Source organism: Mercenaria mercenaria, chromosome 17, assembly GCF_021730395.1.
Source record: "Mercenaria mercenaria strain notata chromosome 17, MADL_Memer_1, whole genome shotgun sequence".
Classification (NCBI taxonomy): domain Eukaryota; kingdom Metazoa; phylum Mollusca; class Bivalvia; order Venerida; family Veneridae; genus Mercenaria; species Mercenaria mercenaria.
Genome location: NC_069377.1, coordinates 23,614,861 through 23,641,550, shown reverse-complemented (window position 1 = coordinate 23,641,550; position 26,690 = coordinate 23,614,861). Strand labels below are relative to the sequence as shown.

The 26,690-nt window shown below is 36.0% G+C and overlaps 3 protein-coding genes and 1 long non-coding RNA gene across 4 annotated transcripts in view; 1 reads left to right on the top strand and 3 right to left on the bottom strand.

The window, feature by feature from the left end:
- Nucleotides 1–26,690, bottom strand: part of LOC123536870 (uncharacterized) — a 95,552-nt gene that overhangs the window by 14,202 nt on the left and 54,660 nt on the right. The window lies entirely within an intron of this gene.
- On the bottom strand, nt 11,095–14,487 carry LOC123537569 (uncharacterized). The gene is made up of 4 exons (XR_006683563.2): nt 14,393–14,487; nt 13,871–13,993; nt 13,421–13,494; nt 11,095–12,275 (listed from the first exon to the last, which is right to left on the bottom strand). It is a non-coding gene; the product is annotated as an uncharacterized LOC123537569 (long non-coding RNA).
- On the top strand, nt 14,585–17,677 carry LOC123537568 (ATP-dependent DNA helicase PIF1-like). The gene is made up of 2 exons (XM_045321384.2): nt 14,585–15,580; nt 17,568–17,677. Exons 1-2 carry the CDS (start codon nt 14,593–14,595, stop codon nt 17,675–17,677), a joined length of 1,098 nt encoding a protein of 365 aa, XP_045177319.2. The 5' UTR covers nt 14,585–14,592.
- On the bottom strand, nt 17,899–21,513 carry LOC123537566 (uncharacterized). The gene is made up of 2 exons (XM_053529266.1): nt 20,516–21,513; nt 17,899–19,529 (listed from the first exon to the last, which is right to left on the bottom strand). Exons 1-2 carry the CDS (start codon nt 20,863–20,865, stop codon nt 19,391–19,393), a joined length of 489 nt encoding a protein of 162 aa, XP_053385241.1. The 5' UTR covers nt 20,866–21,513; the 3' UTR covers nt 17,899–19,390.

Sequence of the window (26,690 nt, the reverse complement as noted above, 5' to 3'; positions counted from 1 at the left end):
TATTTTGCAATTTATCATGTATATTGAATGGTCATTTGTTCTTTTGTGTGTTTTACATACGACAAGCTAAAGAGTCAGGGAAGCGTATGTCATTATCTGGCCGTATCCTCCCACTAAAATTACTTGTCTATATTCCGAAGGAGTCGCCTATATGGATTACTATTGGCGACAATAAATAAATTTAAATGCAAACAAACCAGACTTAGAGCGGACGCAGTGATCCACTGTCTAACTACGAAACCAGGTTACTAACATTTGGATAAGGTTCTTTACATCTAGAACAGAAAAGAAGAAAAGAGGATTCTTGAAGTGGAGCGTCCTCTGTATCTTGCAGGATTTTTACATCTAGAACAGTAAAGAAGAAAAGAGGATTCTTGAAGTGGAGCGACCTCTGTATCTTGCAGGATTTTTCCAATGAAATTTTTAACATTACCGGTGACGAATATAGATAAGCTTATATATAAACAAGGAAAACATGTGGAAATTATAGTGTGTTTGTCACGGGTCGTAACATTTTATGTACTGTGGTGACATGCGCCATGCATTAAGTCTTTTTTTGAGCAGGAAACTAATACTTTGCCCTCATGAAGCCAAATTTCCGACTGCGTCCGTCAGGTTTTATTATGTTTGTATCATCTGCTGTTTAATTGAATCGGATATCCTCGGTAATGTACGTTATATCACGAACATTAACGGAGATTTCCGAGGCACTTCATCCATGTACTTGTCCGTACAGTCTTTGTGAATTCTTGTCATGTATGGCCAATCTTCTTGGTTGTCTTACGGGTATGAGTGAGAGATAGAATGAGAGAAAGAAATAGACTGGTGTTGTTTTTTTTAATCTCTTCGCACTTTTACCGCCAAATTCCTTCTGCCTTCAGAATGGTTAATGTACTCTTACGAGTAAAACGCTAAAATACAGAAAAAACTTCATTAAATTATTTAGAATTCTGTCGATTATCAATTAATTCACTAGTCGCTGTGGTAAGGAATATTTTGAAATATCGTTAATAGTGTATTCTATATTTCTTTACATAGCGCGTGAATTATTATTTGTGCAATTTTTGTATTATTTAATCTTATTTTATCACGATTGCTAATTTTATCCTTATTATGTTTTAGACATTTTGTATTATGGAAAATAAAACAGAACAAGAAACGCGGCAATGCCACGAAACCAGGTTTTCAACACTTTTCATAAGAATAAACAAGAGTGCCAGAATGTCACAATATACGCCCGTCACAGCAAATTTCTTTACTCTAGCACCTGTATTTGCAGATGTAATTTTAATTTTGTGGTTGTTTAGTAATCATTGTAATTCTTTTGTTTTTCTAAGTCCACAAAAAACTCCTTACCAGGTAGAGATACCTTAAAATACACCTAAAATTAGAAAGTAACAACTATGTTGTACCACAGAAAAGTGGTCTTGGTTTTTCCCTACGGTCAGTTATAAAAAAGTTACAATATAAGTTATTTATAGTAACAACTAAGGGAAGTTAATCTTAAAAAAAAAAAAAAAAAAAAAAAAGAAATGTAAGTCCACACAGAAATCCTTACCAGGTAGAGATTGGTCAAAATACACCTCAAACTTGGATGTAACATGCATGTTGTACTACAGAAAATTGGTCTCGATTTTTCCCTACGTCTAGTAATGAAAAAGTTACAATATAAGCTATTTATAGTAACAACAAAGGGAAGTAATTCTAAAGAAGGGAACTGCGCAAGACACTTCGTCTCATGATGGTGTATAATTGTGCCAAGTTACATCAAAATCCCTCTATGCATGAAGAAGACATGCTCCGGACAAAGTTTTCATTCTTGTATCCTTTGACCTGTAAGTGTGACCTTGACCTTAGACCTAGGGACCTGGTTCTTGCGCATGACACTCCGTCTCATGATGGTGAACAATTGTGCCAACTTTCATCAAAATCCCTCCATGCATGTAGAAGATATGCTAACCCTAACCCTAACCTAACCCTAACCCTATTTTTAGTAACAATGACCTTGACCTTGACCCCAGAAACCCCAAAATCAATCCCAGTCTTTGTTTGATATAAGCTACATACACACCAAGTTTTATTCAAATATCTTTACCGAAACAAAAGTTATTGACCGGAAACCCTTTTCTTTTGTTTTTCTAAGTCCACAAAAAAACTCCTTACCAGGTAGAGATACCTTAAAATACACCTAAAATTAGAAAGTAACAACTATGTTGTACCACAGAAAAGTGGTCTTGGTTTTTCCCTACGGTCAATTATAAAAAAGTTACAATATAAGTTATTTATAGTAACAACTAAGGGAAGTTAATCTTAAAAAAAAAAAAAAAAAAAAAAAAAAAATTGTAAGTCCACACAGAAATCCTTACCACGTAGAGATTGGTCAAAATACACCTCAAACTTGGATGTAACATGCATGTTGTACTACAGAAAATTGGTCTCGATTTTTCCCTACGTCTAGTAATGAAAAAGTTACAATATAAGCTATTTATAGTAACAACAAAGGGAAGTAATTCTAAAGAAGGGAACTGCGCAAGACACTTCGTCTCATGATGGTGTATAATTGTGCCAAGTTACATCAAAATCCCTCTATGCATGAAGAAGACATGCTCCGGACAAAGTTTTCATTCTTGTATCCTTTGACCTCTAAGTGTGACCTTGACCTTAGACCTAGGGACCTGGTTCTTGCGCATGACACTCCGTCTCATGATGGTGAACAATTGTGCCAACTTTCATCAAAATCCCTCCATGCATGTAGAAGATATGCTAACCCTAACCCTAACCTAACCCTAACCCTATTTTTAGTAACAATGACCTTGACCTTGACCCCAGAAACCCCAAAATCAATCCCAGCCTTTGTCTTGATATAAGCTACATACACACCAAGTTTTATTCAAATATCTTTACCGAAACAAAAGTTATTGACCGGAAACCCTTTTTCTATTTTAAGTAACAGTGACCTTGACCTTGACCCCAGAAACCCCAAAATCAATCCCAGCCTTTGTCTTGATATAAGCTACAAACATACCAAGTTTTATTCAAATAGCTTTACCGAAACAAAAGTTATTGACCGGAAACACCAGTTTGACGCCGCCACCGCCGCCGCCGCCGCCGCCGCCCGACCGACATCTACCCCAATCTAATAGCTCAGGTTTTCGTTGAAAACCTGGTTAATGAACCTACACCGGGAGTTGATATATGTTAGCCCTGTGACATGTAATTTACATATTTCAATGTAAAGTCTACCGCAAGAAAAAAAGTCTTCAAATAAAATGTTTGCTAATTTTGACCCTCTATCGGTACTGTTAAGTTTCTTTGATTCGCAAAAACATGGCCGATAGAGGGCGCGATCACTTTTTCCTGTATGTACATAACGGTAACTTGAAAGATCTCCTCGTCTGATGGCCAGATTGTAAATAATTTTATACAGACATGGTTCGTTAGATTACCATTAACCAAGAATTGTAAATTAGTCCAATTCGTACAAAGCATGGCCTTCAGAGTCTGTGGTAGCATTTCCCTATATACATACATAGGCAGAAACATCAGAAAGTGTCTAAATTTTAAAATCATTTCAAAGGTATTTCCTTTAATGAACCTTTACCAAAATTACTAAAGCCATCTTTACTAGTGAAAGACATGGCTATATTTCCCTTTCTGGCTATATGGTATAATTCCTCTGAATCTACAGGCCAAAGAACAAAGTACAGAAATGACTCCTTCATGACTCTCTGACACACATGCTACCCTTTTCATTGTGAAACTATGATGAGTGCTTTAGGGCCATCAAGGTCCTCTTACTATTAGTCTCCACTGACAATTCAAGGGAGATGCATTGTTTTCCGACTGTCTTACTGTCCGGGTTGTCACAAATTATTGTTAAATTCTTAAGCGCGGGTCTTTACAACCTGAAGGCAATGACCAGCATATAATGTAGATTTTCATATCGTTGGCACATTCCACTAGGATTATTTTCGGCATTTTATTTAATCAGATTTTGATTATTTTGAAATAAATATTATTGACTCTTTAACCTATAAAAAAGCTTGAACTTTATCCATATATTTTTGCGATTCTTGAACGGTGCCCGGCGAACAGTGAACAGCATACTACTCTTCAATTCAAAGTTCGACTAGGGAAATGCTGACAGACAATAGTTTGAAATATGAATCGCGAACTGTCAGGTTATAACTTTAAATCTCTATTTAACCACCACTTTTTAGTACTAAAATCAGAACAAGAACGTTCCTATATACTTTTATTTTGAATTGCAAATTGCAGACCAGTTTGCAGTTCACAATTCGAATCGTGAACTGCGAACTGCAGACCAGTTTCCAGTTTGCAATTCGAAACGGAAAGTGCGAATCGCAGACTAGCCGGCGGTTTCAAATTCTGATGGAGGGTGGGGTGGGGGAAGTGCAAACCCATAACCTTTATTCAGCAACCGCAAACTTAGTACTAAAATTATAAGAGTAACGCTCCTAATACTTACATTTTGAATCGTGAACTGCAGACCAGTTTGCAGTTCGCGTTGTAAACTGCAGACTGGTCAACAGTGTGCAATTCTTAGGGGAAATTGCAGGTTCATTACCTCTATTTAGCAACCACTTATAAAGTGCAGAATTATAAAAGTAACGTTCTAATATACTTTTATTTTGCATTGTGAACTGCAGACCAGTTTGCAGTTCGCAATTCAAATCGTGAAACGGAAAATGCGAATCGCGAACTAGCCGGCAGTCCAATTCTGATGCAGGGGGAGGGAGTGTAAACCCATAACCTATTTAGGAACCACTAACTAAGTACTAATAAGAGTAACGCTCCTATAATAGTCACATTTTAAATCGTAAACTGCAGACCAGTTTGCAGTTCGCAATTTGAATTGTAAACAGTGAACTGCAGACTGGCCGACAGTGCGCAAATATTACGGGAAATCGCAGGTTCATTACCTCTATTTAGCAACCACTTATATAACGTTCCAATATACTTTCATTTGCATTGTGAACTGCAGACCAGTTTGCAGCTCGTATTTCGAATCGTAAACTGCGAATTGCGAACTGCAGACCAGCTTGCATTTCGCAATTCGAATCGTAAAATGAAAACCCAGACTAGCCGGCATATTCCAACTCTAATGGACGGGAAGGAAGTGCAGACCCACAACCCCTATTTAGCAACCACTTACTAAGTACTAAAATTATAATAGTTCAAGTCCTTGTACTTTCAACTTGAGCCATGAACTGCAGACCAATTTGGAGTTTGTAGTTCGAACCGCCAACTGTTGACTACTCTGCAGTGTGCCATTCGATTCCAAAGCCATGACCTTCGAACTGTGAAATGCATTCTAGTCTGCAGTTTGCAGGGCAGTACTTGTCAGACTGCTCTTTTAAATTTGAATTATAAATTGTAGACAAAGGACCATGTATGATAAGGGGTAATGTTTTGGGCCCCCGATCCAACTTTGTTTTTAAATGTATTTGTTCATTAGATTATACAATATGTCTATTTTCTTGATTTAGTTGCCAAATATCTGAATAAAGTCAGTATTTAAAAAAAAACAACTGATTTATATAAACATGCGTCCAGGTGTGTTTATGAAGGGGTATGCTTAAAAAAGTGCCATATTGAAGTTATTATTTACTTAAATTAGAACTTTACCTGATCATTCATTGCTAATACAGTGTGCAATTCATTTTGTCATTTAATACCCATTATAACGCTTGAAGAAAAAAATATAAAGGGAGAAAAATCATCAAGAAATGTTAATTTTTTTATATCTATTTTATCTTATTTTGTAAGTTTAGAACTTGTCATGGTTACAAATCTACTGACTTGTTACCATGGTAACAGATTGATTTTTTATGCATTGTTTTTTAAAAGCATCCATTATTTCTACTCAATTACTCAAGTTTGGTTTGAGATATTAAAAAGAAACTTCTATAGGTAAACTATAGTAAGACAAATGTGTTGGTGTCATATGGAGTCTGTGGGGTTCAAATAAAAACAAGAGGACCATACTGGTCCTAGATTGCTCACCTGAAATACACTGCTTGCTTGAACAGTTTTGGTAGATGGTCATGCAAGGGAAATATTTGTCAATTTGTTTTGAAATAGGGCGAGACCCTTTTCTGATAAGATGGTTGTAAAAGTTTCCACCAAATAGATATGGACAGGTATGGTGTGTGTAGGGGATAACATATGATACTAAGAGAGACAATATAAAAAAAAACTTAACAAAAAAAAAAAAAGAAAAAAAAAAGCAGACGGGAAGGTTTTTAAAATTGTCCTTAGTCATACACAGAAAACTAACACCATCCCTAAGCAGCCATGTTTTTTAACAAACCAACTTTGCTTGAAGAAATCTGGTACATGGTTAAGGAACACTGTTGTCAAATTATTTTAATATCGAACCAGCAATTTGAGAGGAAAAGGGATAAGATTTTAATTTTTTTCCATAAAGACATATAGGAAAACCAGTCTTACCCTCTTTATAGAACCAAAATGATCTGAAGTCGGTAGAGAGTCACCAAAGGAACACTTCTGTAAAATTATTTCAATATCGGGCCTTTGATTCCTGAGGTTATTCCTTTCGGTTGCCATAGGAACCAGAATTCAGCATGATTTAAAGGAATCTGAACAGGAACCACACAAGGAACATTCCTGTGAAGTTTAATTGAAATTGGCGTAGTGGTTTCAAGAGAATGATGTTTTTTTTTAAAGAAATTATGGACTGACATCCAGTGATCCTAACACTACATGCTCTGATAAGCTAAAAACTAATTTTCAGACATAACACTTCATTTTGATAATGTATACCAAGTTTCATTTTAATTTTAACTGTACGAGTCAAGTACACAATACTTCAAACACTATATATGCCTCTCGGTGGACACAAAAATGTAATCGAAAAGACATCAACAAGAGCTGTCATAGGAGACAGCGCGCTCGACTATTTGATGCTGGATATTTAAACTGGGCACATCTGAGGAAACTCCATGGAGCTGTCACTGGAGTGTATAAATATTCCAATTTGGATGAAGATATTGGCCAATAGCTTGAGTCTGTGTTAAAAGTATTAAGAAATAAGAGAGATAATATGTATCAAAACATTAAATAAGCATAATTCTAAGCAAATAAGGGGCATAATACATGCAATATTGGTACAAGAGTGATGCACCTTGTGTCATATGATGTGGGTGATAATGTGGAACAACTACTTTAAGTTTGAATCAAATGCATTTAGTAATAACTGAGACAGAGTGAAAGTGCACCAAAACTTTAACTTTTAAAAAGGGGAGATAATTCATGAATTACTGGTGCTAGAGTTATAGTCCTTGTGTCATATGATGTGAGTGATGATGTGGAACAACTACTTTAAGTTCGAATCAAATCCTCTCTGTAATAACAGAGATATAGTAAAATGCATCGAAATTAACCTTATATCCTAAGTAAAAAAGAGGAATAATTAATGAAATATTGCTGCTAGAGTTATGGACCTTGTGTCATATGATGTTAGTGATGATGTGGAACAACTATTTGTATTTGTACTTTTTGAATCAATTCCATTTAGTAATAACTGAGAAAGAGTGAAAGTGCATCAAAACTTTAACATGAAATTCTATGTAAAAGGGAGGATAATTCATGAAAAAATAGTGTAGGAGTTATGGCCCTTGTGCCATATGATGTAGGTGATGATGAGGAATAACTATTTTAAGTTTGAAACAAATCCATCAAGTAATTACAGAGATAAAGAGAAAGTGTATCAAAACTTTAACTAAGGTGCGGACGCGGAAAGATGCCGACGCACATTAAAATACTACTATCTCTTTACTGCTGAAACAAAGGGAGACACAAAACATTTTGATCCCCCTTTTCTTTATACAATATAGTTTTAGCTTCCCGGTATTGTTATGAGTCAGAATCTTATGAGCTATACACATTGTGGCACGATTCGTTACGGTTTGTGTCATATGCATATAAATTGATATTTCGGGCTGGGATCACGTTACTTAGAAAAATGTGAAACTGCCTTTTTTATATTTCATTGCATACTGCCACAAGCATTGAAACCAACAAATGTGTATCCGTTGAATCTTCTGTGAATGTAAATTAAAATCGTCTAAACTGTGGCATTTATAATAGTATGCAAATATAACCCCCATATACAAGAAGGGCGACAGTTCAGACCTAGCCAACTATAGGCCCATATTTCTTACATGCGTACTTTGCAAAACCATGTAGGATATAGTGTCCTCATCAATTACAAAACACATTGCAAACCTTGGCATTCTGTACCATCTCTTACATGGTTTCCGCGAAAGATCCTGTGTGGCACAACTAATTATGCTTGTAAATGACCTTGTCAAATCAGTGTAAAACAAACAGCAGGTTGACCTGATAATATTAGGTTTTCAGCAAAACTTGATAAAGTAAGCCATGAGAAAGTCCTGTTTAAAATGCATAACTATGGTATACGTGGTGAAACCTTTAAATGGACTAAGAGCTTCCTGGACAACAATCGTAAACGGTACAAGCTCAGAGCCCATACCTGTCTCTCCTGGAATTCCGCAGTCTAACGTGCGTTTATTCGCAGATGACACTGCAATATACATGTCTCTTACCTGTCAGACAATCAAATACCCTCAAAAACGGCCTTAAAACACTCGAAAAGTGTCAGCTGGACTTGGATATGGAATTCAATTCTTCCAAGTGTCTAGTTATCCGCGTCAAAAGAAGGAAATATTCTATTTCCTCACAATACCACCTGCATAATACATTACTAAAATCTGTCGCCTCAACAGAATACCTTGTCGTGGATATCTCAAACGATCTGTCGTGGGACGCCCATATAAATAGGTCAACCAAATAGGCAAATCAAACCCCATGGCATATCAGACCCTCGTCAGACTACAGCTGGAATATAGTTCCGAAGTCTTGTCTCCATACACACAAACCCAAATAGACCAAAATAGAAGCGGTCCAAAGACGGGCAGCACGTTGGGCTATGTCTGACTTTGGCCGCAACTCCAGTGTCACTGATAAGCTATAAAGTCTACAATGGCGCAGGCTAGATCTCCGGCGCCTTGACTCTCTCTTATGTATAAAATCTCAAATCAAATGGTTGCATTCCCCGTAGAAGATTATCTCATCCCCTTAACAAGGCAATAACGCCATTATCATTAGCTGTCTTACAGGGTTATCTCTGTTACCACTGACTACCTCGAATATTCCTTTTTCCCCAGGACTATAGTCCTGTGGAATAATCTTCCACATGACATTCCCTTGCTTCCAACCCTTGAGCAGTTCAATACCGCTGTTTGCAACATTGAACATACTTCACCATAATCTTCCCTGTTTTTATTTATTTAATCACTAACAAATGTTTCTTTTCCTTTTATTTGGCTCGATTTTCTTTTATTTTCTACTAACAGTTTTTGGGGCTTGACGCGCACGAAAGTGTCTACGTCCCTGTAAAGGGCTGGTCAGTATCGGAAGATAGATAGTATCGGAAAATAGTTTGTACGATCGGTTAGAACAGGACCTGACAAAAATATGAAAGGAGTTCATGTGACTTTAGCCAAAATTCGCTCAAAACACAAATCCAAGGGTACAACAAGATCTTACATAACAATTTTAACTTTTCAAAATAGACATAATTAAACAATCCAAGCCCTTGGCGCTGTGTAGTTTTATAAAATGAAAAATAAGACAGGAAAGGTTTACAATATTAGTAACAAGGTATCAAATATATTTTGTTTTCTGCCTATTATACATTGAAACTCAATAATCTAACAAACATACATAAACAATATGAGACTGAAACACATCACTTAAACATTTGAGTCGCCATATGACCTATCATGTGTCGGTGCGACGTAAAATCCAAAACAAAAAACAAAACAAAAAATAAACACTTGACCCATCTTGTGGTGTAAAACACCATACTTAAATACGTTACCATTTACTTCCTGTTGCAATTCACGTTTGAAATAAGTGGCTGAAACTAGACGACTTGCTGTAAATACATACTGCATTGTCTTTCATTTTATTCAAGTGCCGCGTGACGCGATTTTTAAGTATATTTAATTGTTCAATTTTCTTCTCCTTAGAATACCACACTTATCTTCCTTGTCGTACTATTTGTCATTGTTAAAGATAATTAGTCATAAGGACATTTGAAATACGGATAGGACACCAGCCCTTGAGATGCATTGTGTTTAAAAGCCCTTACTTCCAGTTAATGATCACGAATTTTTCGAAAGAAAAAGTCCAAATTTAGTGAATTGTTCTCGATATATAAGAAGTATATTGAGGAACTTATTTGTATATTGGTTATACTGAATCTTAAGTATCATTTAAGGTCAACAGAGATGACTGGTTTCCCTTGAACGGAACAACGAACTTTTAAATCACGTATTGGCTCTTGATGCATCGCATGTTGTAAAATATGTAATATCTTATTTCCTGATATAAAGATGCAGAAGAGGTTTTCCGAAGTAAACTAGTTAAATACTCATTAAAAGTCTAATTTGTATTTGTTGCTGACACCACTTGGTTATTTATAATATTATTCATTTTTGTTTAAGCTGTTACGCCCCGAAATATATTATATTTTTATAACACCGATCATTTACTTTTTCCATCATTTGAAACTATCTTTATCTTGACGGCCAATGGAATGCCTAATGGCCAAACATTTGGAATGTGGATTTTTTTACAGGCAACAAGTTATCTACATGTACAATGTATATATGAAGAGATTTTACATACTTTATAATTTTACTCTGACATCATTCTGTGATAACATATTGCATCAATAATAAATCACTCGTTATCCTTATTTTCGACCATTAGTATACTTCATACTATCATGGCTGAAACCGACTTCTTACCAATCAACCAAGCTTTCAAGGACACCTGCCAAAGTAATTTGTTAAGCGGCGGTAGGTATGGCTTATCAAAAGCGCTGCCTTTCTAAGTTAGTAAATCCATTAAACAGTTTTCCAGATTTATTGCATACAAAATATAAATAAGGACTTTCTTTTGTTTGTTAATTAATTGATATGAAGAAATAAAGAAAGAAAATAAAAACAAACCATCATGGATAGTAAACAGATATATTTATAAATTTAATATAATAAAGGCATGTACAAAATGGAGTTTTGTTTATATCACTTAAAGTGAAAATGTTCATGAAAATGTCTTCCTAAAATGAATTAAAAGCAATCATTAACAAAACAAATAAAATGTTTTCAAACTTTTAACTTGTTTTGTTATTATTATTTTTTATTTCATTTCTTAGACATTTTTTGTTTTGTTAATGTTTACTGGACTGGCCGACAGACGGATACAGCAGAATCCTATATGTATTAAGAAAACTCACTTTCAAAAGTAAGGGGACTAATAACAACACATTTGATATAATATAAACCCTGTAATTCTTTCAAAATAGCTGAAGATGATGAGTACTTGAAACATTGTAAAGAGTTATTATCAGTGATAAGTACCGTGATAAAATTGACAAAATGATATTTGATAAGTCAAGTAATATTATACAATAGCTTTTTAATGAGAGCCTGTATTCACACATTCTATTTATATTTTAGAGCATTGTCAATAACTCATGTTATGAATTAAAAACAAATCACTCCTTGACACACTAATTCAAATCCTTGTAATTAAATTCCTTTTGTCCACTGTTTTCACTCAATTTTTTTTCCATTTTAAATCCTGAATCAACTTTGTTCGCTTTCCTGTTGTAGTTTAATTGGGTATGTCTTTGAGGACTTGTTATAAGAAATAAGATAAATAAAGTTTTTTTCTTTGTGGTATGAGTTCCACTAGACGTAAAAAAATTGTTTGTTTTCGGTATCCCGACCTACCCTAAATGTTTGGGCCGACCCTAAATGTTTTTATGGCCTTGGAGAAATTTTTCAACTTTTAAGCAAAAAATTGCAAAACTTTTTATGCTTTAAACATGCTCAGTGATGTTAAAAAATCAACTTACTGATGCTCTAAAGACATAACCCCCTTGTTTGTATTCATTTTTGACACAAAAATATTTTCTGAAAAGTCTCCCTTAATAACAAAAAATTCCAAAAAAAAAAAAAACCATTTCCGACCTACCTACCCTAATTTTGTTGAGCATGTTACCGGAAACAAAGAATTGTATTAGGCCTTATGAAGGTAAACATTTTCATAGTCACAAACAATGTGTGGTTTCTGTGAAAGCCTGAAGTTGTTTATTTCTGTAAGTTATCCATTTCTGTAACACCGATTCATCTCTGAAATAAAAAGTAAAAACATTAACTGATGTGCACATTATCATTTTAATATTTGTTTAATTAAAACAGTTAATTGCAAATACTGGAAGTGTATGTATCATTCAGTAGTTGCAAAAATAATTACCAGAAAACAAGAGTGTCACTGACCCTAAAGCGCTCACCTGTGTACAAGACTTCAAGTGTTTGTATAATATTACAAGTGCAGAGTTGGGCTTCTTCTATGTTAGCCTATATTATATACATGTCACATACATTTTTGAACCTAGGGCCATAATTTGAACAATTACGGTAGACAGTACAATTCTGATATCACACTCCAAATATCAAGGCTCTATCTGTTATTGATTCAGAGAAGAACGTTTTCAAAATTTCTTATATATAACTTAAGCCTATAGGAAGTACATGTCACACACAGGGGCGTGGTCATTTTTGACCTTAGAGCAATAACTTGGACAATTATGGTAGAGAGTCAAACCCTTATATCTCATGCCAAATATCAAATCTTTAGAGAAAAAGAATTTAAAATCAGACCGGCAGTTTCTGTGGAGAAGATTTTTAAAGTGTTTCCTTTTTGGCTGCAATGGCAACCAGAACTCTGCATGGATAACCTAGATTTGCAGTGCAATAAGCCTCCTTATCTAGATGCCCATGGGCAACAGGTCGAACATGCCCTTTGACCCTGTGACCTTGACCTTTGGGATAGGAACCTGGGTGGTTTCTGCACATGACACTCCGTCTCATTGAGTTAAACATCCATGCTGGAACCTAGGTTTTGCACATGACACTCCCTCTCAGTGAGTTAAAAATCCATGCCAAATATAAATAAGATTTCTCAATGCATGTCAAAGTTATAGGCCGGACAATATCTGACATGACCTTTGACCTCCAACTGTGACATTGACCTTTGAGATAGAAATCTGAGGTTTGTGCTTGACATTCTGTCTCACTGGGGTTAACATTCATGCCAAATATAAACATAATTTCTCCATGCATGTCAAAGTTATGGGCCGCACAAACAAATCCGGAGGAACGGACGAACGCACATACACTGAACAGCCATTTGGACAACTATGTTTTCGCTTCCGCAAGCGGGCTTGACAAAAATATATGTAAAGTAATTTATAATATTATCATAAACATCATACTGTTTAATGAAAGTTATAACACTGATTACAGAATCTTTATTTGCCCAAAGTCATACAATGTAGCACACAGGTTGCTGAAAACAAAAAGAGTTACCAAATTTAATATGCAATATTTTTCTGAAAAATGAATTTACAGCTCAGTAAACTGCTTTTGAAATTCAAGGTAGTTAAGTAACTTTTAATTGTTCACTTTCTTTAATGTAATTGGTTATTAAATTATTTGCTCCCTTCAGCTGAAATGTATTTGAAACCATCTGTTAAAATGATTAATATAGATACTTATTTTTTAATATATGCTTCACGAACTTGTAAATGAAAATAGAATTATATGGTCAAATGACCTAAAATAATAATCATAGGAATGTTTAATATTTGTGTTTTCAGCTGGTTCTTACAGATTTATAAGAAAGAGAATTTATGATACCGTTTCTAGCAAAATTCATAACTCACACAATTCAATGTGAAGATCAATTAAGCAGATCATGAGAAGAAGTTGTCAAAAGCTTCTTTATTAGCTGTTTTAGCTCTGGCAGCTCTTAAGTGTAATCAAAATTTCTCACAATGACTGATTCTCTGAAAAAGAAATAATATGTTTATGAATTCATTGTCCGGATAATCCGTAAAGGCCAGTTTTAGAGTACTATATACAGGTTAAAGATCACTTCATCGTTTCATGACATATAATCTACACAGGTGCCCGTCCAGTCTTGGTGCCCATACAGGTGCCGCCCCAGCAAAAAAAAAAATATTGTCAAAAACCACTATTTATATCTAAAACGAAAAAAAAAAATTGAAAAAAAAAGGTACCGGTCTTGTCGTAACGCTATGGAGGTTTACTAGGACACGCTGTGGAACAACCGAAATGTGCAGTTCAGTACCAATGCAAGCTACCCTGCTGCCGTTTACACATCGGGCATTTAGAAAACAGTAAACAATCCTATTCTACCTAGTTTACAGCCTAAAATAACTTACATTTTAACCCCAAGACACAAACTTGTTTGACACTTCAAAATAACTGTGACGATCGGCCATTTTGTTGAAAACGAAAGTAAAAAAACATATGACGTACTGTTCCGCAATAATGGTTCCCGGCGTATTACGTATACTAAAGTAAAATGCGGGAACCATTTTAAATTGCGCAATAACAATAATATTGAGCGTAGCAATCAACAATGACGGGCCTAATTATCAAAAAGCAACGAGAAGCCATGCAAACGGCATTGTCAGGGCATAATTTTATGTTAGTTGGCTCCGCAGGTACCGGGAAGTCGTATGTAATTAACAATATTTATCACGAGCTCAAAGCACAGGGTAAAACCGTCTTCCTAACATGTACTACCGGCATTGCATGTACTAATTTTGGCCTCCATGCACAAACGATACATAGGTGGGCAGGCTTGGAAGATGGAAGATATACTTCAAAAGAGATTTGTAATTTAATAAAACATTCACCCAAATACAGCCAAACGCTTCAATGTATAGTATCGGCAGATGTTTTGATTATAGATGAAATTTCGATGCTTAGTGCAAAGCTGTTTGAGCAGTTAGGTGCGATATGTTCGATCAAAGATCCGTCCAGACTTTTTGGTGGCATTCAGGTTATTGTTTCAGGAGATTTCTTCCAGTTGGCACCAGTGCCAAATAAGGAGTACAAAGATGAGGGCGCCATGTGCTTTACAAGCCCTCTGTTTGAAAAGGTGCTGTCACACAAAGTGGTTTTAACAGAAGTAGTTAGACAAGACAATGAATGTTTTATCAAAGCAATTCATGAAGTGTCCAAGGGCACTGTTTCCCCTGAAACAATTTCATTTATCAAGACATTAGAAAGACCTTTTCCTGTTGGCTCAGACAGTAGTGTAGTGTTATTTTCCAATAATGATTTAGTCAACGTATATAATAGACGTGAAATTCTTAAATGTCCTGGACAAATTCGAGAATTAGTTTCAGAGGATTCTGGTGACATACGCGTCCTCATTAAAAGTAATGCGCCACCGCGTTTATGGTTGAAAGAAGGATGCCCTGTAATTTTAATCAGGAATCTCAGCAACACACTTGTCAACGGACTCCAAGGCAAAGTTGTGGATTTTGAAGAAGGTTGTCCCGTAGTCCACTTCCCTTCCATCAGCTGTACAACAAAACTTGAGAAAGTATCTTTCACAGGTAAATGATTAATTTAAGAACCTATTGATATGTACACATAAATAAGTCAAATGAAGGTAAAGGCAAAGTGTAGATATTAAAGGGGTATGCCTGCAAAAGAACATTAATATTACATAATTGGTTGCGGGTTTACCCGCTACAAAAGTTAAGTGTAATTCTGACAATCATATAGCATCTTTATTTGATTCCAAATCACATCCAATTAAAGGATGTTCATGTGCTACATAAAATAGTCCCATTCATGAACAATGCGGATTGATTATCAATGATCAAGCAGTTCTAATTCAATCTGTATCCATTCATAGATTGTTTAAGATTATATAAGATCTACCAATGAATAGGTTTTCAAGCCCATAGTTACATCACAAGCTAGGTCAGACAGAGTTCATCTTAGATATGAGGCACATTTGTATTTGTTTTTCATTCATGTATATTTATAGATTGCTATTTAAACAGAAAATAAATCTAACAAAACCCGCAACCACCAGACATCTTAAGGCTTTGATTTTATATCATGTTGCAATGTATTTCAAATATTTAAAAAAAAAAAGCAAAATACCCACGGTTTGGGAAATGAAAGAAAAAAGGATTTTCCTGCATTTGTTCAAAAGCATCGCAACAGTTTACTACCTTATGCACAATATTTTTATTGGATATGTTGCAAAAATCATGTCAGTACGTTTGTACCTCTAGTCATTTTTTAAGTACATGTACTCGCATTTTATGGATTTTTGAGCGAATATATTTTCCGCCGTAAATGTGTTAGCGAGTAGGCGCCTCTATTTTTTTTTTGTGGGGGAGGGGGAAGGTGACGTCGCACCGACAAAATATTAGGTCATAGGGTGACTTTTCCAGTTTTGTTGGTACAGGAAGACCCAGTAAGCCCTCGCATGAAGAGTGAGACTCGAAGTCGCATCGATTAGGGGCATGTGATTTGGATTCAGCGACCTTAACCACTAAGCCACGAAGGCACACGAGTACCTTTAAAGGTATATGCGTCCTTTCAACTGCATTACTAATGAAATAATTTTCTAAATTTTAGTACAAATTGGCATAAAACTGGACGTGTGCAGCTTAAAGAAGTGCTTCTTAAAACGCTCGTCTCAGAAAGAACGGGGCGTATTATGTGAACACCCGTGGCGGGCGGTTTGTCGGCGTCGAAAAGCATGCCCGCTCTCAATCGATCTTCATCAGACTTACTTACAATGTTTATGGGCATAAATAACTCCCGACTTATTGCCCTTATTTACTAAAAATTTGCAATTTTAGCCTTATCCGCCCCAAGTCAAACAGTTTCGATCCGATGTTCATCAAACATGGTGACAAAGTTCCTGAGCGTATAATATCGCGGCAAGATTCTATAATCAGCCAAATCTTGGATTATGGCCCTTGAATCTCTTGAAACGGGCGAATTCAGCCTTGTCCGCTTTCTAAGACGAACTGTTTTTATCTGATCTTCATCAAAATTGCTGACAATGTTTGTGGGCATAATATCTCGGTCAAGTCGCGCCAGACGCTCTTGGGGAATGACCTCTGACTTTAGGCCAAGTTTGATGACGGGCATATCTTGTGACAGTATGCCACTCTTGTTCTCATATATTTTTACTAACGATACTCTTGAATTCATAAATAAAAAAGAAAAAACACTTTTTTTTTAACTTGATTACAATAAGTTATCAATGACAGAAGTATCGACTTCGATACATTTCATACAGACCACCAATTTCTGCCGTTTTCTACATATTTTTGTATGTGTGTTTTGACGGGGGGGGGGGGGGGGGGCGGGGGGTGCTTGTGAATTTACGTGCTTGTTTTTTTATGTCAGGCGGGTAAGGTTGTATATGAAATCATATCACATCTTTAAATAAATGTTATCTTTTTACGGTTGTGCCGATGATGTTTCTTACAGGAATAAGTTGTAACACTAACGGAATGGAAGGAGAATACAACATTTCTTGTTTACAATCATTGTCTTTGTGTATTACAGTATTTAATCCTGATAAGAACATGACAGTAGCTACTAGAGTGCAAGTACCACTGAAGCTGGCGTATGCAATAACGATTCATAAGGCGCAAGGAATGACGCTAGACAGGTAATGTAAACAATATTATGTCTGTATCTTATTCTAAAGTATATATAATCATAATATAAACATAAAGGAACTAATAAAAAGTTGAAATTCATACAACTGTAGCATTGTCTATCTGCAGTTTTATTAGAATGTCTGTAATCTATATCATCATTTTATTTACCAAATCGATTAGCTATAAAAGATCTAATCAATATAATAAATAAACAACTAATCATATAAACATGTGTTACATGTATCCAGGGTGACGGTCGACTGTCAACAGATTTTTAAACCTGGTCAACTTGGTGTCGCCATGGGAAGAGTAAGAAAACCGGACGGATTACGAATTGTCAACTTTCACCCAAGCGTATGCTTGTCACATCCTGATGAAATACATGCATTTATTACACAGAAATCACAGGACCTGGACAATAACCTAAACTGTTGTAGACATCACAAAAGGTACAATATAATTATCATTCGCATGTACAGCCACAAATTGTTCTTACATTTTTGCATTATATTCATAATACGTTACATTCTTAAGACTTTTATTGATGTTGGGGGATTGCTATCAGCGGAATCACTTTTCTTTCTTTTAACTGTTTTTTTGTTGCTTTGACTATATGCCAATGCTGGTGACTTGAGTGATTTTCCAGTGTTGCACTTGTGAGAAACAATATTTTGGCCGAGAATTATAGAATTTAAATTGTTCCGGTACTGAAGTGCATTGGGATTTGTGTTTGCCCCATTGTAGGTACTACGTTCTTGACAGAAATGATTCTCGACTGCGTCTGAATTAATTAGAGCTGGAATAATGTACGTGGTTTTTCCAGTCAAAACCTTGTAACACAATTCGCAAAACCCTATTATACACGACCGAATATCTTCTAAGCATTGTTGCGATATAAGTTTATGTGCTTTCTCGGCAGAAGATCCGGGACCACTTCTTATACCGTCAGTACAGTTTTCAAACCAGTCACTGATGCATTTCAGCTCTTGTAAACGTTCATCAGTTACCAGTCGTATTGGTCTTGTGTCATGAAATAATTCAATCAGTCTTTAAGTTTTCTTCAGAAATTCAGTTGCGCCATTTAAGATACTACCTTTATTACCTAAAGACAACTGATATTGTAGCATAAGATGTAGCATTTCAGTATTTAATGCCTGTTCAGCGAGATGGTTTCGCATTTTGTGGTGATGGGTAGATGTGTTCGTTTGTCAATTTCCTGTGTAACTGGAGAGCGTTAGATTTATCCCAGGTGTATGCATCTGCCCAATGGCATATTTCCCAATTAATGATATCACCATTGGGAAGTTGAAGATGTCGCGTACAACCTTTTTGAATTCCACTCTTTATCACATTGTTTCTAATTTTCTTAAAAACATGAGACGAGTCCATTAAAAATATCACTGGATTTTCGGGTTCGCAAGGATTGTGTGCAATCAAAGATATGGCATTTTCCCCAATGTTAATATGCATGAACGTACGATTACTTTGTGCACCGTCCATGCATACATATAAAACATTAAAGCCATACATTTTTAAAAGATAAACGGCTTCCCAAAAAAGGGTGTCTAATTCATACGCTTGGATATTTGTAGAAATAAAATGAGCGAACGGAAAACGAAATCCGCTATTGCCTAGAAATATGAATTGTAGCACGTGGTTTCCAAGTGTAATTTCCTTTTTTCCCTTTCTTAGAATGCCACATGTCATTGCTTCCTGTCAAACGTTTTAAAATCCTGTGAGTTCAATAATATCACCATGTTTATTAATTTGGATATCTTCTTGTATTGCCATTTCATTCACAAGAATTCCACCATCCCAGCTTTCTTCTGGTATTTCAAGACGTCTAGCTTCACAGTGCATCCATCTGTAAGAAGAAAGACAAATTTTAAAACAAGAAGCTGCGTTCAATAAACGCTTGATGCCCCCGGTGGCATCCTTGTCGATACAAAGCAACCTAAGTCCAAAACGAGGTCAAGTTCAAGGTCAAACTGAGGTCAGGTGATGTCTGAAGATGAGGAAGGTCACAGGTTACATCTGCATTAGTATCGAGTCATTCTAGTAAGGGGTATTGATGCTATACGAAACGGTCCCATTTGGTTAACCTAGTACGGACGGACGGACAGGACAATCATTACATGCCTCCCGCATCAGTAGATGCCGGGGGCATAAAAATATACTTCTACGTCCTTAATTAAGGTACCGGAAGTAACGTCATTTATCCGTAAAACATGAACAAAGCCCGGACCCGAGATAAGGAAGACTAAGTAAAACCATAGCAATGGCAACAATTATATAGATTTTTTTTTAAAGTTCGGCAACGTTTCTATATCTCTTTAGATTAAATATGTTATTAAAACTTCTGACACGTAAAAAATCCAAAAAAAGGTGATAAAAAACAGCTTGAAATTAGTGGGACTCTTTAATCAAGAGCACAGGTCTTTGAAATAAGCACACGGAAGGATACATTTCAATTAAACCAAAAGAAGGAGAATATATCAGTTTTTCAAATGCGTGAAGTGTCATTAAAATTTTCATGTACACAGCTGTATATACAGTAAAACTTGTTTTACAGACCACTTAAGGAAAAGCAAAATAGTGGTCTCATAAGACAGATGGTATTTTAATTTAAGTAAGTTAAATCTATATGAAATGTACCATAATTGAAGCTTAGAATAAATGGTATTGTTACACGGGCTTTTGCTTAATACAAGTGGTCTCTTAAGCAAGTTTGACTTTATTTAAAGGGAAGTAATTACAAATGTGAAAAAAAAATGAAACAATGATTGAACTTTCTAACTGAAATGTCTTGAAGTGTATGTAACCGCTAGCAGAAACGGAATTTTTATTTACCTGAAAATATCGTCTTGAAATCCAACTGCATGTTTTACCCGATTCTTGTACAAAACGATCACACCAGGAGAAGGGAGAACTACCAGCTTAGAGTCTCTTAACTGCTTATAAAAATGAGGGCTCTTGGCGTATAACTGGAGGCATTTAGACATTATAGGTTGGCTCCATCGCCTGCCCTTCGGGGTTTTACATATATTCTTTGCCTGGCTACTAAAAAATCCACCATTTCTTCTGGAGCCCCGGGTATTAATTTTTTCACTTGCTCTTTTGTAATGTTTTTGCCTGAAGGATCGTTTATCTGCAGATTTTCTTTTCCGGGTGTCTTTACTTCCATGGTCATATGCTGACATATCCTCAAAACGTTCGTCTTGGATGTAAACTTAGCAACCCTTAAACACAGAACCGATCTGATACGCTTGGTTGTTTCATTACTGTTTTCGTTTCTCCAAGCATCCAGCGTATGAAAACGAGTACACTTGACGGTCTTTTTCATTTCAATCCCGTGACATAGTTCAATTTTTCGTACAATTTGACACACAAGGTCTATACTATTTTGGTTGAGCAGAAATCTGTTAGAAATACCTAACTGCTTAAGATCAACTGCATGTTGTCCAACACTAACAGAAAATATCAAATCTTTATGAAAAGTGACATTCTTCTGTACAGTATTGCCATTTGATTTAAAGAACGTATCCAGGTTGCATAGAACACGCTCTTCACTATATTCTTTCACTACAAAATCACACGGTAATATACTTATTAACTGTTCGAAAGAGTGCGTAGCAGTAGAAGTAAGCACAGGTTCTAGTGGTTTAAGCTTGATGCCTTCATACACATTTTGTACACACTGTCCTTGTCGAACCTTCTTTCTTATAGCATTTGGAAATAATTTTAGGAAAATATCGACAAAGGACCTCCTATCCATTTCAATTTCATAACCACTGTCTATACTTTCCAGTCGGTACGATTCATATAAGATAGTCATATCTTCTCTTCCATCGGCATCCAGAACTCGATCAAGAAGCCTGAAACAGACAGAAAAGATAATTTTATTATGACGGCGCATACTAACCCTACCATCTTTTAGCACGGAAATGATCGTAAATCGTCGTTACATATGCAAATTTAGCGTACTTTGATACATTATACATTTACTGAATGGCTTGCCGGTAAATAGTCAAAGTTATAGCCCGTGATCCGTTTTCTTTAACTATTGACCAACAAGCCAATCATGAAGTGTTTTATCTACATGACATCATTTACAAGTTTTCAAAGGTTTGAGCCGTGCCATGAGAAAACCAACATCCGTGCAGTCTGGTCAGGATCCATGCTGTTCGCTTTCAAAGACTACTGCAAGTAGAGAAATCGTCAGCAAACAGCATAGAATCATGCTGATCGCAAAGCCACTACGTTGGTTTTCTCATTGCGCGGCTCATTTCATTTCTTCAGTGAAAACTTGTGTTGACCTATATACGGGTCACTAGCGTAAGCTATGGGCCGGCTTTTTTATATAAAATGTCATGTAATGATATACATTTATTGAATGCCTTGCCAGTCAATAGTAAAAAACTGATCTCCAATATTAATGTTTTGTTACATGACATCCGAAATAAGTGTTTTCCTAATTTTTCTTCTTCATGTTTTGAATTTTGCACAGAAAAAAAATGTGCTTGTGTTTTACGACCGGTCTACATTCAGCACCTGTATGCTTGGTTAAGGAATAAGAAATATCTTTGATAACTTAATCTCGATGTCATGTAGTTAATCACATTTCAAATGACTTAGACCTCGGGCGGTGGAGCGGTGGTCTAGTGGTTAAGGTGTCGGCCGCTCAATCCAGGGGTCATGGGTTCGAGCCCCACTGGGGTCACGACCATAACTTCTCATATGACACCAGTACTGGTTTTTCCAGGAAGCGGACTCGAGAGTGGTTCCAATAAGCTTGAAGCTTCCATCACAATCGAGCTAAAACAAATTAGTATAAACTAAATGATTTTGATTATTGACCGTCAAGCCATTCATAAAGTGTATAATTGTATATATAATTATATGCCCCTCTCAAAATGATCAAATCATATGTTTTTTTGTATTTGAAGGACCGACGAAGAAAGACCAGATGTTCTTGTTATTGGTGATGATGAAGACTCAGAAATGATTGATATTGAGGATGATGAGTTTGACGAAGAACTTGATCGTGTCATTGCAGACATCAATTTAGAGGAAACTGATATTAATTTCCAGCTTCCCGAAAGTTTTAACATAGATATTGTTTTAAAGGAATGCATATTCGAAAACCCATTAACTCCTATGCAAAAAGAAATGAATGATGCTATAAATCAAATGATTCAGGGAGACAAAGTGAAAGTGAACGAATTTTGTAAGAAAGAGTTTAAAAGTATTGGAAAACTTGTGGATGATATGGATGTTCGCGAACCGTCGCATGTTAAAGCAGAAACCATGACGGAATTTTATAGACAATGTCATATTCACCAAACAAGTGACTCATACAGGATAGCATGCGCTATGCTATTTCAGGCCTTCGGTAAAATTAACTCGCATATCTGTTTCAAAATAACTTCTGCGGTTAGGAATTTTCTGTTAAAGGAGAAATCAAAATTATTTCCGGTAAGTACCCGCCAAAGTTCAACCAGAACCGTGACTGATGGTTCGAAGGCAAGAATCCGTTATGTTGGAGGATATTGTTTGAGTAAGGTCTCGCAAAAATATCTGAGATTGCAACGATCGCGCATGTACGAGGGATGTTCGAAATGAATTGCTTATTTCTATCTAGAGACTTCAAATTTCAAGTTAGCCCAAAAGGGCTCATTTCATGCCCTCGAAGTACTCCCCGTGGCTAGAAATGCAAAGTTTCAGCCGATGTATCCACTTCTTGAAGGCGTCACGGTACGCTGATTTGGGCACAGTAATAAGGTACTGAAGAATGGCAGATCCAAGTGCCTGTCGGGACTGGTATTTCCGCCCAGCAAGGAATGATTTCAATTTCGAAAACAAAAAGAAATCACATGGGGCAAGGTCTGGGGAATACCGGGGGTGAGGCAAAACAGTTACTTTTTCTTTCTTCAAAAACGCCGTAACTATTGCGGAGGTATGAGCGGGGGCATTGTCATGTAGAAGACGGACATGTTTAAAACCAGTGGCAGGGCGTCGTTTCTGATAATACTTTTTCAGTTTCTGTAGTACTTTCCGGTGATGCTTTTGCCCTTTTTCACCGGCACTTTTATTGCGACTCCTTCACCAGAGAAGAAGATTGCATACAAAACCTTCTTTGCACTCAAAGAACGTTTGGCAATTATTGGGCGTTTGCTGTGTTTAGTGGCCCAGCTCTTATTGCTAACCTTTCTGACGGGCTCAAAATAATGGACCCAGGTTTCATCACCTGTGACGACATTGGCAAACTGCTTTTTGTCATATTTTGGAAACATTTGAAGCAGCTTTTTGGCCACTTTAACCCGTTGCCTCTTTTGCTCATCAGTCAACAGATGTGGCACCCATCTAGCAGAAATCTTTCTGACTTTCAAATGCTTCTTCAAAATAAGGTGAACCGTTGATAGTGATATGCCTACCTTTCGTGCAATATCACGAACTGTAAATCTGGCATCTCCTTCAATGATTTCCTTTATTTTGGAAACGATTTCTTTACGAGATGCAGATTTTGGCCTACCTGATTTCGGTGCATTTTTGATGGACTCTACACCAGACTCAAATTTCTTTTTCCACCGCCGAACTGAAGGTCCATAAGCAGTAGAAAGTTCAGTCATCAGCTGCTTCAAAGAACAACCAAGTTTTGAGCGAGCTTTGATGTAAGCCCGTATTTCGTCTTTCTTGTCGACGCTTCTACCAATCATTTTTACTACAGTGGTCAATGATTGCGTGTATTCAAATGGCAAATTTTATGTCTTACACTTAGTCTAACATGTACATTTATACACCGTTGTGTAGGTATTGAATAACCCTATACAGGTAGGTATTGGTTTTTTTAGTGCCCCACGTGGATATCGAGCTAGAGGACAATAAGCAATTCATATCGAACACTCCTCGTATCTGTAGAGTACCGAGAAGCAATTGGAATTTGATGATGCTGCCGAAAAGGTAAATATCTTAAGGTAGTTCTGCACGTTTGGATCGAAATTTTTTCTACAATGTAGAATTTGATTAAACTCTGATTTTTCAAAACTTCAGAATATACCTAGAAAGTTCAGCAAATAAAAAATATAGGGTCGTGTGCTTGATTTTTTGCAAGACTGATTTGAAAAATATGGACCTCATGCAATATTTCATAATGGGAGTCTATGGGAAAATCATAACTTTCTTAACATTTTCGCGAATAGAATTTTTTCTACAATGTAGATTTTGATGAAACTTCTCACAGTTGTGAATAAAGACATGACCTATAATTTGATATAATAAAATGTATAGGTCCGTGTGCTTATTTTTAAGATATTTGACCATGATTAAAGTAACCGGATATTTCACGCTATTTTTAAGACATTATTTTGAATTATTTAGCGTGTCATATGTTTAATATACCATATTTTGACTTTAGAAATAAAGCAACAGTGCCATTGTAATAAATTTACTTACTGGTTGCGATTAATTCATAAAATGATTTTCATTCCCGTACGCCGAATCCAGGCTTTATTCTACGTTTTCCGGATAAATGACGTTACGCCATCACTTCCGGTTTATCAAACGTGCAGAACTACCTTAAACAGCTTAAGAGAAGAGGAAAATTATTTAAAAAAGGTAACTTCGGTACCAAGCTCTCTGATAGATATAACGAGAAAGCAAAATCTGAACAGAGGATTATTTCTCATATCTGACGATTTATTTGAATTTTTCATTAATTTAAGCCATAAATGCCTTTCAGTGTTAAATGAAGAAAATTTTCAAGTACATGGAGAAAATATGCATAATTATTGCTTAGCTGAACTAATGAAGTGTTCTACCTTGTTTGAGGAGTTTTCGTGCGTTGTGAGAAGTAGAAAATGTACAAGTGTCTTATTCAGCGATGTACATGACACACCCACTTCGTTGATTCATAATCTATTTGAAGAAATTGCTCAGTTGTTTTTTATGGTCATGTTCAATCAATTTAGAAAAGATATGTTACAATCGTTTTCTGTGGCAAAAACTATGGCACACAGAAAACAGATACAAGTAAAAAAACAAAAGAAAGAGTCTTCATCAGTTAAGACAGTAACTTTTTCAACCATACAGAATGATGAGACGGAAAACAGAGAAATGTCTCATTCTATCCTGAAAGGTCTAGCTTTAAGCAAAGTTGATGTCTTTTACGTAATGACAAAGTTGCAAATACAACATCTTTTGCGAGCATATAATGTTAAATTTAAATCGAGCAGCAAAAAATCTATTTTGATAAACGATCTAGAAAATGCCATACTGAAGTGCGACTACATGCCAAATTCAGCAGTGCTAGATAAAACTGACAAATCACAATCAAGCAATGTAGAAACTGCTATGCACAGTTTTCAAGAATCGGGATTATCTTCATCTAGCGGATCATCGCTCAGAATTCCTAGTACGAAAAGAACTGGTTCTCCTGTACATTCTGCTCCGCATCCCTCAACATCTAACTCCCGTGATAATATTGAACTTCAACCGTCCACGTCTGGCTGTAGCGTAGGCATCCAACCACAGCCTTCCACATCGCACTCAATGGAAGACAGTGATATTGACGAACTATGTAAAGTGTGTTTCAAAGGGGAAATCGGTACGGATTGGATATGTTGCACAAATTGTGACGGGTGGCTACATCGGACATGTGCCAAAATTAAGTCTGACTCTGAATGGAAAAAAATATCTAGACCGAACGCGAAATTCTTTTGTTCTGACTGTTCTTGAAAAAAGTAACACTGTTGAATGAGAAAACTATAGGGTAACTTTAATATATACCTGTTTGTCAAAATGGTTTGAAACACTAGTTTCAAGGTAGATGCGTAAAACCTTTGTATACCCGGTGCGTATACTTGTACATCATTTATATGGACCGATATGTTTTCTGTTTCATGATAATTCATCACATGTCTTATAAATTTCTTTTATCATGAACATTGTTTCTTTTTTATTTCAATTAGCACATAAATCCTTTAATGCCATTTGAGCCACGCCATGAGAAAATCAACATAGTAACTGC

Excerpts from the sequence above, each read along its gene's own strand:
- LOC123537566 (XM_053529266.1), bottom strand. The coding sequence starts at position 20,865 with ATGTCAGCATATGACCATGGAAGTAAAGACACCCGGAAAAGAAAATCT. Across the intron at positions 19,530-20,515 it reads TTTCAAGACGATATTTTCAG|ATGGATGCACTGTGAAGCTA; the intron begins GTAAATAAAAAT and ends TTCTTCTTACAG.
- LOC123537568 (XM_045321384.2), top strand. The coding sequence starts at position 14,593 with ATGACGGGCCTAATTATCAAAAAGCAACGAGAAGCCATGCAAACGGCA. Across the intron at positions 15,581-17,567 it reads TGAGAAAGTATCTTTCACAG|TATTTAATCCTGATAAGAAC; the intron begins GTAAATGATTAA and ends TGTGTATTACAG.